The 15,491-nt window shown below is 40.0% G+C and overlaps 3 protein-coding genes across 8 annotated transcripts in view; 2 read left to right on the top strand and 1 right to left on the bottom strand.

Moving 5' to 3' along the window:
• The window catches only part of LOC123765882 (E3 ubiquitin-protein ligase RNF180), a 24,525-nt gene extending 17,710 nt beyond the window's left edge, over window positions 1-6,815 (top strand). For 5 of the 6 annotated variants that reach the window (XM_045754724.2, XM_045754727.2, XM_045754725.2 and 2 more), the window contains exons 8-9: window positions 788-899; window positions 1,186-6,815. In XM_045754724.2, the coding sequence (XP_045610680.2) occupies window positions 788-899; window positions 1,186-1,378 (305 nt within the window). In that variant the 3' untranslated portion in view covers window positions 1,379-6,815. The remainder of the gene's footprint in view (window positions 1-787; window positions 900-1,185) is intronic. The other variant, XR_011230702.1, reaches the window with a different exon arrangement.
• FIG4 (polyphosphoinositide phosphatase FIG4) overlaps window positions 1-8,085 on the bottom strand; it is a 54,469-nt gene extending 46,384 nt beyond the window's left edge. Inside the window, exon 1 of the mRNA XM_069337337.1 lies at window positions 8,051-8,085. The gene's annotated coding sequence lies outside the window, so the exon portion shown is untranslated. The remainder of the gene's footprint in view (window positions 1-8,050) is intronic.
• A 3,712-nt stretch (window positions 8,086-11,797) lies between these two features.
• The window catches only part of LOC123765884 (gamma-1-syntrophin-like), a 313,593-nt gene continuing 309,899 nt past the window's right edge, over window positions 11,798-15,491 (top strand). The window contains exon 1 of the mRNA XM_069336934.1: window positions 11,798-12,051. The gene's annotated coding sequence lies outside the window, so the exon portion shown is untranslated. The remainder of the gene's footprint in view (window positions 12,052-15,491) is intronic.

Consider the following 15,491-nt stretch of genomic DNA (forward strand, 5'->3'; position numbering starts at 1 on the left):
ATGTATATAGTGTGTGACAGTGTACAGTGTGTAAATAGATTGTATATATACACAAATTAGCATGATACATAGTAAATATGTGTTGCATATGTGTACACAAGTTTCATGCACATAACACAGTGTCTACAGACAGTACGGATGTTGTACTGCGATATTATAGTGTACGTGTTCATTATACATTGGATTGGCACATAAAAACAATGAAAATGTATTTGGAAAGGTGCGCAAAAATGAACGAAAATATATTTGCGGCAACTCGCACGCCCCTCCCCGAGCGCCCCACCGCCCCTGAGAGCTTATGGCACGGGCGCACGGGGAATGATGACGTCACGCCCCAACTTCCAGACCCCATAGCAGCCAAAGTAAGTACAATTTCGACTTTTTTTTCACATACCCATACTGAGGGAAGGGTTTTTGACACCTTAAAAAGAAAAAAGAATTTTTTCCAGAGAATTTATTTCCTGCTCACTGCGGGGGTGTCACATTTGGAGGCAACGCAGTTAAGGGGTTAATAAATATGGAACCTTTTCCAGATTCATATGAATTACTGTATTCCTTTAGCAGAAATCTTCCTTTATTTTAAGTTTCCAATAAACGTTTTGGGTTTCAGCGGTTAATTACACAGACTACTGTATATTAATTATGCAATTGAAGTTGACATTGTCATGAAGTGCTAAAAATTGTGGTAAATTTTTTCATGTACAGTCGTCTGTATATGTTTGTGTATGATTGAATCATATGTTTGTGGTTTGGTGCAAACCATTATATATTCACCCGTGTTACACAGAATTGGCAACCGAGGTACGTGAAAATTTCTCTGAATTGTATGAACAGCGACGTCAGTTTGAGAAAAATCACAACAGCCAACACCTGCCACTGCCTTGGGACAAAAATTACAGGTGAGTGAGCTCTTCGGTACAGTATTTGTAAGACATTATTTTAAAAATCTTGTCACATATTTTAGCATCCCACATACCTAAATCAAAATCAATCAATATATAGTACTATATATATGATAGGATATTTGCTCCTGGAACAAAACTTGCATTTTATTGTACAGTACTCTATGCATTAGGTGTCAAAATATTCTTCACACAAAATCTAAAACCTATAAAGTGTTTTCTACAAGCTATATAATAATCATAGGAAACAGCCCTTTAATTATGACTTATCCAAATTTTACAGGTGGAGGCAGATTCATCATGATGGCCGCAGTTGGGTTGACAGAGCTGGAGGTTGGAGTACAGTAATAGGAATGGGTTCATTATATATCCTGGGTATTGGAATCTGGTTATACCTTGTTGTTTCTGGAAAAATAATGTTTGATACATTTCCTCACTCAGTCACTAAATCAATGAGTCGCAATTTTGTAATGTAGATGACTTGACTGCATACATAAAGGTCATCCATACTCTTTTAGGTGCCCCTGACAGAAGAACAGTTGACACACAATATAGGGTGTATATATATATATATATATATATATATATATATATATATATATATATATATATATATATATATATATATATATATATATATATATATATATATAGATATATATAGAGGGAAGGGAGTACCACCTCTGGCTGGAAGAAGGGGGACCCATAGCCTCGGAGGAAACCACACATAACGCATTGGAGGGAATGTAGGTCCCCTCCAATACAGTTTCTGTGTGCTTTTCTCCTACCACCCTCTTCCCTTTTATATAATATATATATATATATATATATATATATATATATATATATATATATATATATATATATATATATATATATATATATATGGATCCTTTTCCAGACAAATATATATATAATCTTTGATGTAAGGTTACAGTTGTTGAAGTATTGAACAACAGCATCAAGACACTGCATGTCATAAGTTGAGGTTGTAGGCAGAGTCAGATTACAGCTTAGATTTAAACTAATTAAACAAAGCTGCCAAAGAAATATAAGAAAATTGAATTTTACAGTGTGGTAGACAGATGGAACAAGTTAGGTGGTAGTGGAGGCCAAAACCATCAGTAGTTTCAAAGCATTATATGACAAAGAATGCTGGGAAGGTGGGACACCACGAACATAGCTCTCGTCCTGTAACTACATTTAGGTAATTACACGTAGGTAATTGCAGCTGGTGGTAGATTCTGCTGGTTGTGGCTGTAGGCTAAGTTCATCTGGTGAGATGGCAGGGCTGAAGAGGGTCAGAGGTGGTGTGGCTCCTGGCTGGTCTGTAGTAATATGGCTTGTGATGATAATGCTGTGATCTCAAAGCCTTATCTAACCATCAGTCATAGATAACCAATTACTAGTAGCTTATCATTGCTTGCTGATTGGTCCTGGGTAATGTGCAGACATAGCAGTATATGTTATCAGCACTGATATAGGTACTATACAGTCATTTAGTGCCAAGTTATTGAGCTTAGGCAGAATTTAATCTTGTCAAAATAGGTTTTGGTCATTTGTAACACAAATGATTCATATTTTCATGATTTTTAATTATTTCTGTACTTGGTAAGAGATTGATGATATACTGTATTATGAAAATGATTTGGGCCCAATTGTTAAATTTTCTGAAACCATTGAACTTGAAAGTCAGAGTTAATAGTAATACAGGCAAATTTGTTTATTGTGCATTTAGTGTTACACTAATTAAGAAGTATTGTCAGCCTAAGAGTGTATATTATGGACTGTTTAAGTTGTGAACGATGTAAGCTAAATTAAAAGGTGGATGATGGAATTTAGGCTCAGGCCCAAGTGTTGAAACCTCTGAGTTATTCAGCTCTTAAATTGCAAATTGAAGAAAATGTTGCATGCAGAAGTTGGGTACTTACAATATTTTCTTTCTATCGTATGTGATTTTGTTATCTAGCTGAACGTCCACTACTGTGTATGTAGTGATGATTCACAGCCAAAGAAATCATCCTGAATCATAAGGGAATAATTTATCCTTTTTACAGGGTCGAGTAATTTTTCACTTACAGTAAAATTGAATCCCGACTACACTGTTATTCTACACATTAAATAATATAGGCTATATTTGATTCTACCTGGTAATGTTCTTTTGTACACTGTATAGTCGAAGCCTCTTGGCGAGGTATTGGTATCTAGTTATTCAGAGAGTTTATACTGTATTCACCACACCTTCAATGTTTTAATCATATTATCTGAAATATTGAATTTCTTAAGTGAATGAATGGAAAGAAACAGCTTTGGGTGCAGTAAAGTCATTAAGCGTGTTTCAAAATGGTGAATAACTAACTGTTTATTCTGTGTTTAACGAGGTTAATATCTTGCTCAGTCTACTAACACACACAGTTCTGCATTAAGTTACAAGATATTCTGAGAACTTACATGGTACCACTGCATATAATATTTAAATTGCAGCATGTCAATATACTGAATTGAATTTCATATGGGTCTCGGTAGTACAGTTGGGTTCATTCTACGCACAATCAGGAATCCCAGTTTCTAATCCCAAGCAAGACAGAAATAGCTGTGCACAGTTCCTTTCACCTAATGCCTCAGTTCACTTAGCTGTAAATAGGTATCCAGGAGTTAGTCAACTGTTGTGGGGTCACAAGCTGGAGAAGATTGAGTACTTTGACCTTGGGAAGCCTAAAAATAATCTGACATGTATACATATATATACACAAGCCGCATGCCTCTGACACAATGAATTATATTAACAAATAAGTTACAAGAAGTTTTAGGTGCAGTAAAGCCAATGAGCAAATTTTCAGAAGAATTATAATAGTTGGTTTTCATTTCAAATTGAATAAACATCTTCCTTAGAGTATTCATTATATGAAAAGCACCTTTTTGAACAGCATATCAAATTGCTCCCTACTATAGGCTTCTACTTGCCTATTACAGAATATGCAGTTAGGATAGGTCAACATTACAGTGCAATAATTAGATATGGAAAAACACAAGAACTGAAACTAGATACACGATAACAAACATGCAAAGAATCCGTGAATGATGACATCGGAACACCTAACGTTTAGTGAGTAAAATGATGTAAACTTAGAGCACCATCTGCCTGGAAAAGGGTGACAGGTGTTTATGAAAACATTAAAATCAAGGGATACCATCATAATGCTTCATAATTTCAAATCACATATGCTAACCTACTTGAAAACTGTTCTGTACTCTCCTCCAAAGTTCTGTACTCATGGCCAAATCCACAAGGGCCATGGTGAGGGTTCGAACCTATGTCCAGGATGATCCCAGAAGGACGTAGGTTCGAACCCTCATCACGGCCCTTGAGGATTTGTTCATTTGATGTATGACACTATTGTGATTTCTATGTGTATTGTAGTAATAGCCAGTGTCCTAAACCCCCCTCAACCCTCAATGAAGCAAACTACTATAAAAGAACCATCAGCCAGTAGATGCAAAGCTAAACTAAGGGAAAAACACTGAAGAGCACATCAAATAGCCTTTGATTCTTAAGTGATTAAATGGGTCCGGGACAATTAGGGAGATTATCATCCTGGGGAAGCACAATACAGTGGTACAAGTGACTGCATACCCTATTCACCACACGACACGCCATATTTGAAATGTGAATGAGTGTAGTGTCGTACGTATGCAGCATAAATGCTCATGTCAAGGAGCAAGTTATAAAAAAAAAAAGGAAAAAATATAGCAGGAAACTTAAGTGGAGAAACTCCTTTGCTGAAAGTATGAACTGATCATGCATGAAGAATTTAACTCAAGGCAACCAATAAGTCCAGAGACTTGTAGCCATCTCCAAAGTGCTGCACCACTGAATACAATGAGGAAACTCAAGCATAGGCTGTATCCAAGCTAGGCTACCAGGACCCCCAGCTTACAGCAGTGTACACAGGAGGCTTTGTAGCTATGGTAGTAGCTCTAGATTAACCTTAGCCTAACTTTGTCTAAGCAGATAATGACCTACCTAGCTGTAAGGGAGGTTCATGACAGAAAAAAAGAAACATTCCTTTTGTTCCAAAACCATTTCTTCCCATCCTACCTCCTGGTTTTTTATCCTAAGTAGGCTGTATGCTCTGTCTTTGGACTTATCTTTTAAAAAATCAGGGTTTTGGTATTTTTCTGAGGCAAGTACCTAGCTGTACTTGCCTAGTTGTGCTTGCGGGGGGAGGGGGGGGAGCTTTGGTCCCGCCTCTCGACTGTCAATCAACTGATGTACAGGTTCCTGAGCCTATTGGGCGCTATCATATCTACATTTGAATTTGTGTATGGAGTCGGCCTCCACCACATCATTTGTGTTCTTTGTTTGCCCTTACTCTCTTTACGATCTTTTTATATTTTAGACCTGATGGATTGTTTTTGATAAAACTCGTCTTGTTCTTCCAGATTCGAGTTGAGTATCTTCTTTGCCTCATTTCCCTGATGTGTATCTCAGTCTCAAGTATATGACTTTGTTACACTATAAGCAGGATTCCTGGCCACCTCAAGTTCACTGGGTTTCCTTTAGATCCTGCTCCAGAACTATGACCATGCACTTGCCCTGGATCTGAGATCATTAATTTTTTTTGTAGTGTTGCCACTGGCTATGGCTGATTTTTTGGGGCTCAAGTCCTTGTACAAGTAGTGGGTCTTTGGGTCTCTGAAAGCATGAGCATTTATGAATAAAGTTATGATTGATTGATTATATTTTTGGGGTGTTTCAGTTTTGGGGAGTTATTATCTTCTCTCTGGTTCCAGGAATGCTCCATAGTGTGGATTACTGTAGACCCAAAAAGCGGGTCCAGACCATGCCATCTCTTTATGATTGAGATTTTGGTGTCTCTCTCACCATTTTACTGACCTCGGATGCCCTTTGGCATTCCTTCTGGACTTGCTTGTTCCAGTTAATTGTCTCATTGCTGGCTACCTTCTGTTGGCCAAAGTTTGCACCAGGGCGTGGTCTTGTGTTAGTTTCAACGTGTCTGTGCACCTCTTATTTCTTCCTGTTTTATTTCCTTATTTTTTGCTTTAATTCAGTTGCCATTTGGTGGTGAACCTTGCATGCTTCTTGCATTACTCAGGTGTTTGCTCTACCATTTCACCTTCTCTCTTAATCCTGCATCCAAAACTGCAAACCTGCATTTCTTCTGAGGGGTTTTCCCATTTATCCTTCCAGCTGACTTCCTACCTTAGAATGGTGTGCACTGTTTGTTACTTAGGAGGAAGAAGCCTAGAAAGCTGCCACTGGTGTTACCTAGGCTTGGAATTGATTCAGATGTTGGTCTCACTTGGATGCTTTTTGGCCTCCCCACGTTTGTGTGGCACTTGGTGCACTGCTGGTGCTCCTCCATCTCTCTCCCATGAGTAAGCCCATCTCTGCCTTGTCTTGGCTTTGGTGCTCATGTATTCTTTTATTTATATCACACTGCTGATGAAAGTAAGCACTGGGAGACTACTAAGGATGGGGGAGAGCTTCCCAAAAATGAATGCTCGATTTTTTACAAAAGGTTCTTAAAATAATAAAGTTTGATTCTGCATTGTCTTCTGAAATATATCTCAAATTAGGATCCAACTGTATTTCCTCGTCATTGTCTTTTTAAGAATATCCACGTTGTTTTGAGAACATTTAAGACAAACTTATATGCACAAAAATGGGGTAAGTTTTCAAAGGCAAATATAGAATCAGGAAGACTAACATCACTGTTTTTAAACTGGAAATGATTAAGGATTTATTATTACAAAATGTTCACTTGTTACTAAGTTGTATTTGCTCTGTATAATGTGTAATCTCTCGCAAAATTGGCAAATTACTGCATTCCTGTGGAAAAGAAATTATAATTGTGTATAATTGTTAATAAAGTTTATTTTGATATATAGTATAGCTGTTTAAATAATTGTTGTTGGATTAAGTGTTGCCATTATTTGTTACTATATCAAGTGCATTAATATAGCTTTTTATTTTTAATTTATATGAATTTTGCTGGAATGAAGACTTACACTATTTTCTTTATATTCCTCTTCCTCCCCCTGTAAACCATGGCTTGAAAGGCAGGTTTGTGAACCCTTTCAGCAATAGAACGAGGCTAATAAGTTAGCAAAGTAATACAGACAACTACAAGTCATAGAAAACGAAGCATCGAAATATCCAAACTAGAAAACGAAGCATCGAAATATCCAAACTACTCTGCAAAAAAATGGTTCACTTGACCTAGCTTAAGGTCGGGAGTCGGCCGGCCGAGCGGACAGCATGCTGGACTTGTGATCCTGTGGTCCTGGGTTCGATCCCAGGTGCCAGCGAGAAACAATGGGCAGAGTTTCTTTCACCCTATGCCCCTGTTACCTAGCAGTAAAATAGGTACCTGGGTGTTAGTCAGCTGTCACGGGCTGCTTCCTGGGGGTGGAGGCCTGGTCGAGGACCGGGCCGCAGGGACACTAAAAAGCCCCGAAATCATCTCAAGATAACCTCAAGAAGGTCCCTAGTGTAAATACTCGTCAACAAATGGCATGCCGGCCCCAAAGTCGGTCTGGATTCGATAACGGCATACTGACGAATCTGGTGAATTGACATGCCCTAAACGCCGCGCGTACTAGTGGCTTTACAAGACTGTAATTACCATATTATGTATCCTCACATTCCCAATGTACATTCTTGTATATGCATAAATAAATAAATAAATAACATGATGGGTGAATAATCATGTAAACCTACCATCTCAATAATGGTCTCGACGTGGACAAGAAGACGTTGACTTGTCAAAGGTTCCCTTATTTGTCCTGATTTTATCCAACTGGATTTTGAATTGCAGCAGTTTTGGTATCTACGGCGGGTAGGCGGTTCCATGGGTTGATAACCCTACGGGTTAAACATTTTTCTGTTCTACATTTTGGCTTGTCGAGTTTAAAGCTGTTGCTCTTTGTGTTACATCTGTGTGTCACCAGCCCGTTCACGCGAGCGTTCCCAACGTCAAGAAACTATTGTACTAAAACGCATTATGCTAACTTACAAAAGGACCCACGAACAGAAAACGGGACATTGTCATTTTCGCTAGCCGCTATCATTTTCTAGTATTCGAGTTTTTGGCCTTAGATAAAGTATTTCAAATGCGACGTACCGTTATAAGGACGGGTCACACACGCAGCTCAACTCCAAAGTCCATTATCTTCCAAAATGCCAAGTCCACGCAAGAATGTTGGCAGATAAACACAGGCACGTGAAGCAAATACTAAAAGTATGGAACGATTGGCCCCTACAGAATAATGTCCGAAGGATGACAGGCACTGCTGAGAAAGTGGGACCCACTATGAAGAGGCGACACGGGAAACACTGCTACACATAGGCGTACCTGTGACAGGACTGATCGTGGAGCCAACTGGGAACTCAGGCAGGAACACCATCTGTTGGCAGGTGCTGCAACCCGTCCTCGAATCAAGTCCATTACACCCAGCGGTCGACCCCACAGACGCATTCATAAATTTTAACATGCAGTAAATTCAAAATGGGAATTTTCTCAAATATAAATTAATATTATAATATATCAGCATATTATGCATATAAAGGTATAGGTTAGGTGTTTAGGTACGGTTGGCGATTATTTGTATTTGTAGTATGTGGGTGAAGCATTTACAGCGTTGTTTTTCGAACAAAATTCGTCAGTGAAGCATTTGTTCCGGAAGTGTTCGAACGAAATCAGCTGTGAGTCGTGTGTAAACTGTTTTTCATTCATAAACAGGGGGGTTTAACGGGTGCATTGAATCACTTTTGGGTCGGTCTTTGTTTGAAGGACGGGCTGAAAAGTGATTGCATGCACCCGCCAAACCCCCTGTTTATGAATGAAAAACGGTTTACACACGACTCACAACTGATTTCATTCGAACACTTCCGGAACAAGTGCTTCACTGACGAATTTTGTACGAACCACAACGCTGTAAATGCTTCTTCCATGTACTACAAATACAAATAATCGCCAACAGAACCTAAACACCTAACCTAACCTTACCTAAGCCTATATATGCACAATATGCTAATATATTATAATATTAATTTATATTTAAGAAAATTTCCGTTTTGAATGAACAGCATGTAAAAATTGATGAATGCGTCTGTGGGGTCGACCGCTGGATGTAATGGACTTGAGTCAAGGACCGGTTGGGTAAGACATTGGCATCGCGTTTCGCGAGCGTTTTGCCCTGGGTTTGTATCCTGACCGGCGAGGAGTTACTGGGCGTCAATCCTTAACTGTAGCCTCTGTTTACCCAACAGTAAAATTCGTATCTGATTGTAAACGATTTGGCGGGGTCGCCTTCCGGGGAACATAGGATTAAGGACTTGCCCGAAACGCACGGGTTACTGACTTGTGATAGTTTCCTCGTGGTTAAGTTGGCGGTATCTGGTTTCACCGATTTAATAGTCAACTCATCTGAAGTTGTATCTCACTCTACACCTAGTAGGTTTAACTTTCTGGAAACCCAATCCTTAGCTATGGACAAGAAAATTGAATTTCGACTGTTTAATGAATAAAGTGCTACTCAGCTATCAACGAAAACAGCTTTTTCGCCTTGGGCTACTTCATTAAAACTAGCTAGAAAAGCCTGCAATTCAGCTTGTGTACACGAAATATAGTATAATTACTAATTCGAAGTTCAAGCACAGCAAGAGAACTGGTGAATTTGATGAACAATTAACTGCATATTAGGCTACTCTCATTGTTCACTGGATGACAGGATGAATATAGTGGTCCGTGATGAGTCTGTTTCCTAGTTATTATCTCCATCTACATTCATTAAACAAATGTTTATTGAAGGGTGGTGGGCACGAATATATTGTTATATATACTGATTAAATTGTTTGCTTTAATATTCAGTGGTAATTCACTCCAGTGTTACAGTGTCCTATGTTAGAGAAATATTAACTTAATGTCTTCTTGACTTCTTAAAACGCTCAATTTTATGTCTTCTATAGATAGCGTTATCATCTTGCTGTTATCGACTCACAATCGAATATCCTGGGTTAGATTCCCGGGTGGGACAGAAATGGTTGGGTACATTTCCTTTCACCTAATGTCTCTGTTCACCTTGTAGTAAATAGATACCCTGGAGTTAGTCAACAGCCAATTCCATCCACAACTTTTAAGAAAAAAATATGATGAAAACGTTAATGAATGTTAAGAGGGGTAGTTAGCACGCCAGGTATAAACGGTTATAGGAGGCAGGGCATGAAGAACTTGATCTCACTCCCCCATAGTCACTGAGAGATAAGCGCCCTAACAATCCTATACACGCATACTAACCTCCCTACTATGCACTAATTAACATTTCCATACCCACTTCCCGGACGCGTATAATTACCTTCCTCAACTCAGCTTCTCGGACGCCTGTAATTACCTACCAAACCGCACACTCACCCAATTTACCAAACGCAAACACGCTAAACTCCCATACGCACATATTAAACAACCCACATATCACGTGCTTATCTTCTCACCAAATACGCACAGGCCTGTCTTAATGCGCATACTATCCTTCTAATACGTACACATAACCACGCTGTAAACATGCACGCGTAGGTAGGCTGCGTACGCACTAACATACACTCTGATACGCACACACACGGCCCGTAAGTAACTATTGATCAGAGGTCCGGTGCGCCTCTCCACTCGGGCTTCACTGATGCCAAAACCCACAACGCAAAACCCCCGTAACAGTACTCGTAAATAACCAAGATTATCTTACAACTTTATATTCTATATTTTTATTGTCAGTGACAACATTTTCCTAGTAGTAACATGAGGTATATATGATGACCTTCGAAAAATATAGAATTCGTAGATTAAAATTAGATTTGCAAAAGCAAGCTAGCCTACACAACTCAAAATATATCGTGTATAGTAACAGTACAGTTGGACTTGATGCCTCCAAGCGCCAGATCCCTGACAACTTCTGCTCTCAGCCTGGCACAGCGTCAACGTTAAGAAATCTGTCAAGTGCTGTGGGGTACCTGTGGAGGTGCATCAGGAGCTGAGGTATGCCTTCAGCACCTGCGTCAAGGATGGAGCTCAGCCTTGTGTGTGTGTGTGTCTCATGCTGGGTGGCGTAGGTGCGTGGCAGAGTGCTCAGTCTGATGCTAATTCCTCAATTCCTTAGTCGACTAACATTTAGTTATTGTCAATAACTATCACTACTGTGAGATTGGCCACGGGGGCCTTATATTAACCTTTCAGCCTATAAATATATATGCACTGTAGAAAATATGATGAAGCAGCGTCGAGGAATGTATTAAATGATCAGCAGCTACGGTAGTGACTGTGCGCATATTGTGTTATGTTCATGTGATTTATTAAATATATTAATAGTCACATTTAAGAAATAATTGTAAGATACACTTTCTACACTAATATTATTTGAGTTAACGTTGGTAGGGACTCGGGCAACCTTGTGGTCGCTCACCTTCAAATGCTTTCTTATCCCAATTATAGGGAGCCAAAATTGTCCTCCCTTCAAACAGGAGACATACAGATACACGCTGATGTATTAAATCCATTTATACTTTGATCAGTAACAGGGAGATTCGGGAAATTTGCTGATATTGAAGTGTACCATCAATAAGAAAAGAAGTCTGGAACAGGACACCAGTTTACACTGACAACAGAAAACGGACGGGAGTTAGATGAGACGCCGTAGGAATAAATAAAACGATATTAATGCACTAATATTTATTTTTTTAGCGATAATAGAATTATGACAACACGCAGAAGCTTTACAAGGATATAGTATACCGTATGGAAATGCTAGCGAATAAAAACGTGAAGAGAAAACGAGAGGGGTAACTAGGTGTAGTTGTCAGAGAGCGCCAGAGTGGATGTGTTGGGTGGAGGGTGTTGATGTGCTCAGTGTGGTGGAGGCGGCCGCGGGTACTAGACGCACGGCTGCCAGTAACAGTCTCAGTGGATCAGTGTCTCTATTCTTAGTCGTGGTGTATTCACGTTAGATATATATACTTATGTTGTGATTAGACATTCTTGTGGTGATTTTTTTGTGACAGTTTTTGTGGCTTGACGTGGATTTTTAAAACAAAAAGTGACAATAGCATCTTGGACAACCATACACAGCTGATTAGGTAAGTGTTGTTTTCCTTGAGGGCTTCTTATTGATTGTTGAACATTGTGAATTATTTACTTACGAATGTACTATGAATGACTAGATACCTTGGATAGCTGCGGCTTCTTTCTCAGCTGCTTATGTACTCAGTTCTAACCACATTGACGAGTGAATTATTTCATTCACTCGGTCCATAGCTCACCACACTGTATACCACAATAAGCCAGGATCCCAAAGAGACGCAAATGGTATTCTTCTCTGGGGTGTCACCTGAGTGCACCTTAATCTGTTTAGCAATTTATATGACAAGAACGTTGATCATCTAATACCTCTCTGACCTCAGGTGGCACCCCACGGAAGGCCTGTTTCCCCCCCCCCCCCCCCATGCGATTTTCATTGTCTGAAATGAAATTGCTGATGTTTACCGCGTAAGTTTACCGCGTATTTTCAATGTTTAATCGAAAACAATGAACTTAATTCATTCAGGTTACAGTGATGAAGATAGTAGCGAAGATGGTTATAGTGATGGCGATAGTGAGTAGCGGTATTTAGTATGATAGTATAGCATTTTATGGCATTTTACAGGCGATTTCACAATTTAGTACCCTATGTTTACAAAGCATTTTTGCTTTGATTCAGTTGGACTCTTGAAACAAAGTAGAGATACATGTATTTGTCGGGGTGTCCATGGGCTCGGTTGGAATTCTCTGAGGCGTTTGAGATTAGGGTTAGTATATATTACACCTTTAGAATATCGAAGTGTACAGTGTACACTTCAGAATGTGTAGTGCTCTCATGTTTACTCTTAGAGGATTTGCTTAATGCTGTTGGGATTGGAGTTATTTTAATTGTGAATTTGTGTTGAATAATTGTCCTAGATTTATTTGATTGGAAGATTTTGTTCTAAATAATTTGGAGTATGTCTTGTCAGTTTTAAGTGCATGTGTGCTAGTATCCAGCGATATGTAGCTCTATTTGAGTTCAGCATTTACTATGGCATTTGGGATGATTGGGTTAGTATTTGATAAAATGAAGGTCGTGTCATTTAGTGGGGCATTGTTGTACATGAGAAAAAGGAATGGGCTAAGTATGCTTCCCTGCGCGACGCTGATATATTTGGTAGTATGGGAGAAGTAACATTACTCACAGAATGACACTGGTACCTGCCACTGAGGTAAGATCTGATGTATTGAAATGAGCGATGCATTTTTAGTGTTTTACGGTTAACAGTGTCAGACCTTTCGAAGATCAGTGCTTTCTATCGGGTTATCATTTTCGTCAAGAGCTGAATGTATCAAGTCAATCATATTTATTACTTAATCATTGGTGTTTTTAAAGGTCTGTGGTAAATTATGTTTAGCTAGGTAGCAGTAAAGTGGCGTGTACAGTAGTTTATAAATTATCTGGGTAGGTTTAATATAGTTTTATAGTTAATGCCAGTGTGTGATCACTTGTATGAACAAGGGTTACTCGGTTATTTTTTAATATGAGGAAGAGTTCGGATTTTATGGATTTGTAGAGTAGCCTAATGTTATTGCTAGTTACAAAGCGTTTGAGGCTTTTTCTTGTATAGATTAGGGTTGGTATTTCAGAGTGGTTGCCCGGGTTAGTTTGAAGTTGGCAGATTATATAAGTAGCATCTGAAGAACTTGTTTAGGCGATGTGTATGGAAGGGAAGGGAACTATCAGGAGAAAGCGCCACGCCATTAGACTATATAGCACTTGGAAGGGATCAGGATGGGGATTTGGGATGGGACGGGAGGAAAGGAATGGTGACCAACCATTTGGACGGTCGGGGATTAAACGTCGACCTGCATGAAGCGAGACCGTCTCTCTACCGTCCCGTCCAAGTGGTTTGAGAAAATCTGGGATAGTTGCCTGTGATAGTAATTTACGTTGGTTTGTGACGCTTAGATATTATTTGCTAGTGCTTTTCATATTGAGATGAAACTGTTATATTCAGTAGCAGTGTTATTGGCTGAATGAATGTTTACCATTTATTCACGCGCAGGAATATCCCAAATGTATTCCATTACACTTAAATCTTCACTCTTCTCTATTGTAAACGAAATATGGCATGCCAAGTCCCTGGAGTTATATATCCACATAAGGAACCGAAAATTTACCAGTGCAGGCTATCTTGAGGTTATCTTGAGATGATTTCGGGGCTTTAGTGTCCCCGCGGCCCGGTCCTCGACCAGGCCTCCACCCCCAGGAAGCAGCCCGTGACAGCTGACTAACTCCCAGGTACCTATTTACTGCTAGGTAACAGGGGCATTCAGGGTGAAAGAAACTTTGCCCATTTGTTTCTGCCTCTTGCGGGAATCGAACCCGCGCCACAGAATTACGAGTCCTGCGCGCTATCCACCAGGCTACGAGACCCGAGACTACTACGAGGCTACTGATGGTATGATTAGCCATCCTGAGCGATGGGGATTTTTAGCATCACTTTTGACACGTTCTGTACTCCCCTTCATGTAGTCTAGGGTAGCTGCACAAATGCAGATGTATCTAAATGTGTTAGAAAAAATCTCCCAACCAGCGATTGGTGCTAATAAGCTATCTTGAGATGATGATTTCGGGGCTTTTTAGTGTCCCCGCGGCCCGGTCCTCGACCAGGCCTCCACCCCCAGGAAGCAGCCCGTGACAGCTGACTAACACCCAGGTACCTATTTTACTGCTAGGTAACAGGGGCATAGGGTGAAAGAAACTCTGCCCAATGTTTCTCGCCGGCGCCTGGGATCGAACCCAGGACCACAGGATCGCAAGTCCAGCGTGCTGTCCGCTCGGCCGACCGGCTCCACGGGTTATATATCGCACAGCTAGCTCGCACTTTTTACGAAAAATGGTTGTGGAAAATGCTTTTACAACCTTATCAAGGTGAATATAACTTTTAAATACAATGAACTTATTCCTGATATCCTAATACACCTGCGTTCCACAATTCAGGTATCATATACGCACTCCCCAAAAGTGTAATGAGAATCTTGATAGTCTAAAAGCAGCCACACTTGAAACAATTGCCATCTATCAAGAACCTCGGTTCTCACGACCATCGTGTTTACACCAACTGTTTAGTCCAATCATCAACAGGACGTACAGCAGCAGCCTGCAGATTTTATATAAATATTATTTGTTCACAATCAGTATCAGATTAAACACCTGGCTGAAACAGAAGTTGAACTGGCTGTACTACAACTAACTACCAGTACACACAGAGATCACACTAACGTGATGCATCAAATGAACAAATCCACAAGGGCCGTGACGAGGATACGAACCTGCGTCCGGGAGCATCCCAGACACTGCCTTAATCGACTGAGCTACGACAGGGTAAAAGGGTTGAAACCGAAGTTCTACTGAACTTACTGGATCCGTAGCCTCTCCGAGGCACGAACCAGGCTTTTACACAACCCCCCCCCCCCTGCACCCGAGCTATGTCAATAGGCCGTTCTCCCT

Source organism: Procambarus clarkii, chromosome 37 (assembly GCF_040958095.1).
Source record: "Procambarus clarkii isolate CNS0578487 chromosome 37, FALCON_Pclarkii_2.0, whole genome shotgun sequence".
NCBI classification, from domain to species: Eukaryota; Metazoa; Arthropoda; class Malacostraca; order Decapoda; family Cambaridae; genus Procambarus; species Procambarus clarkii.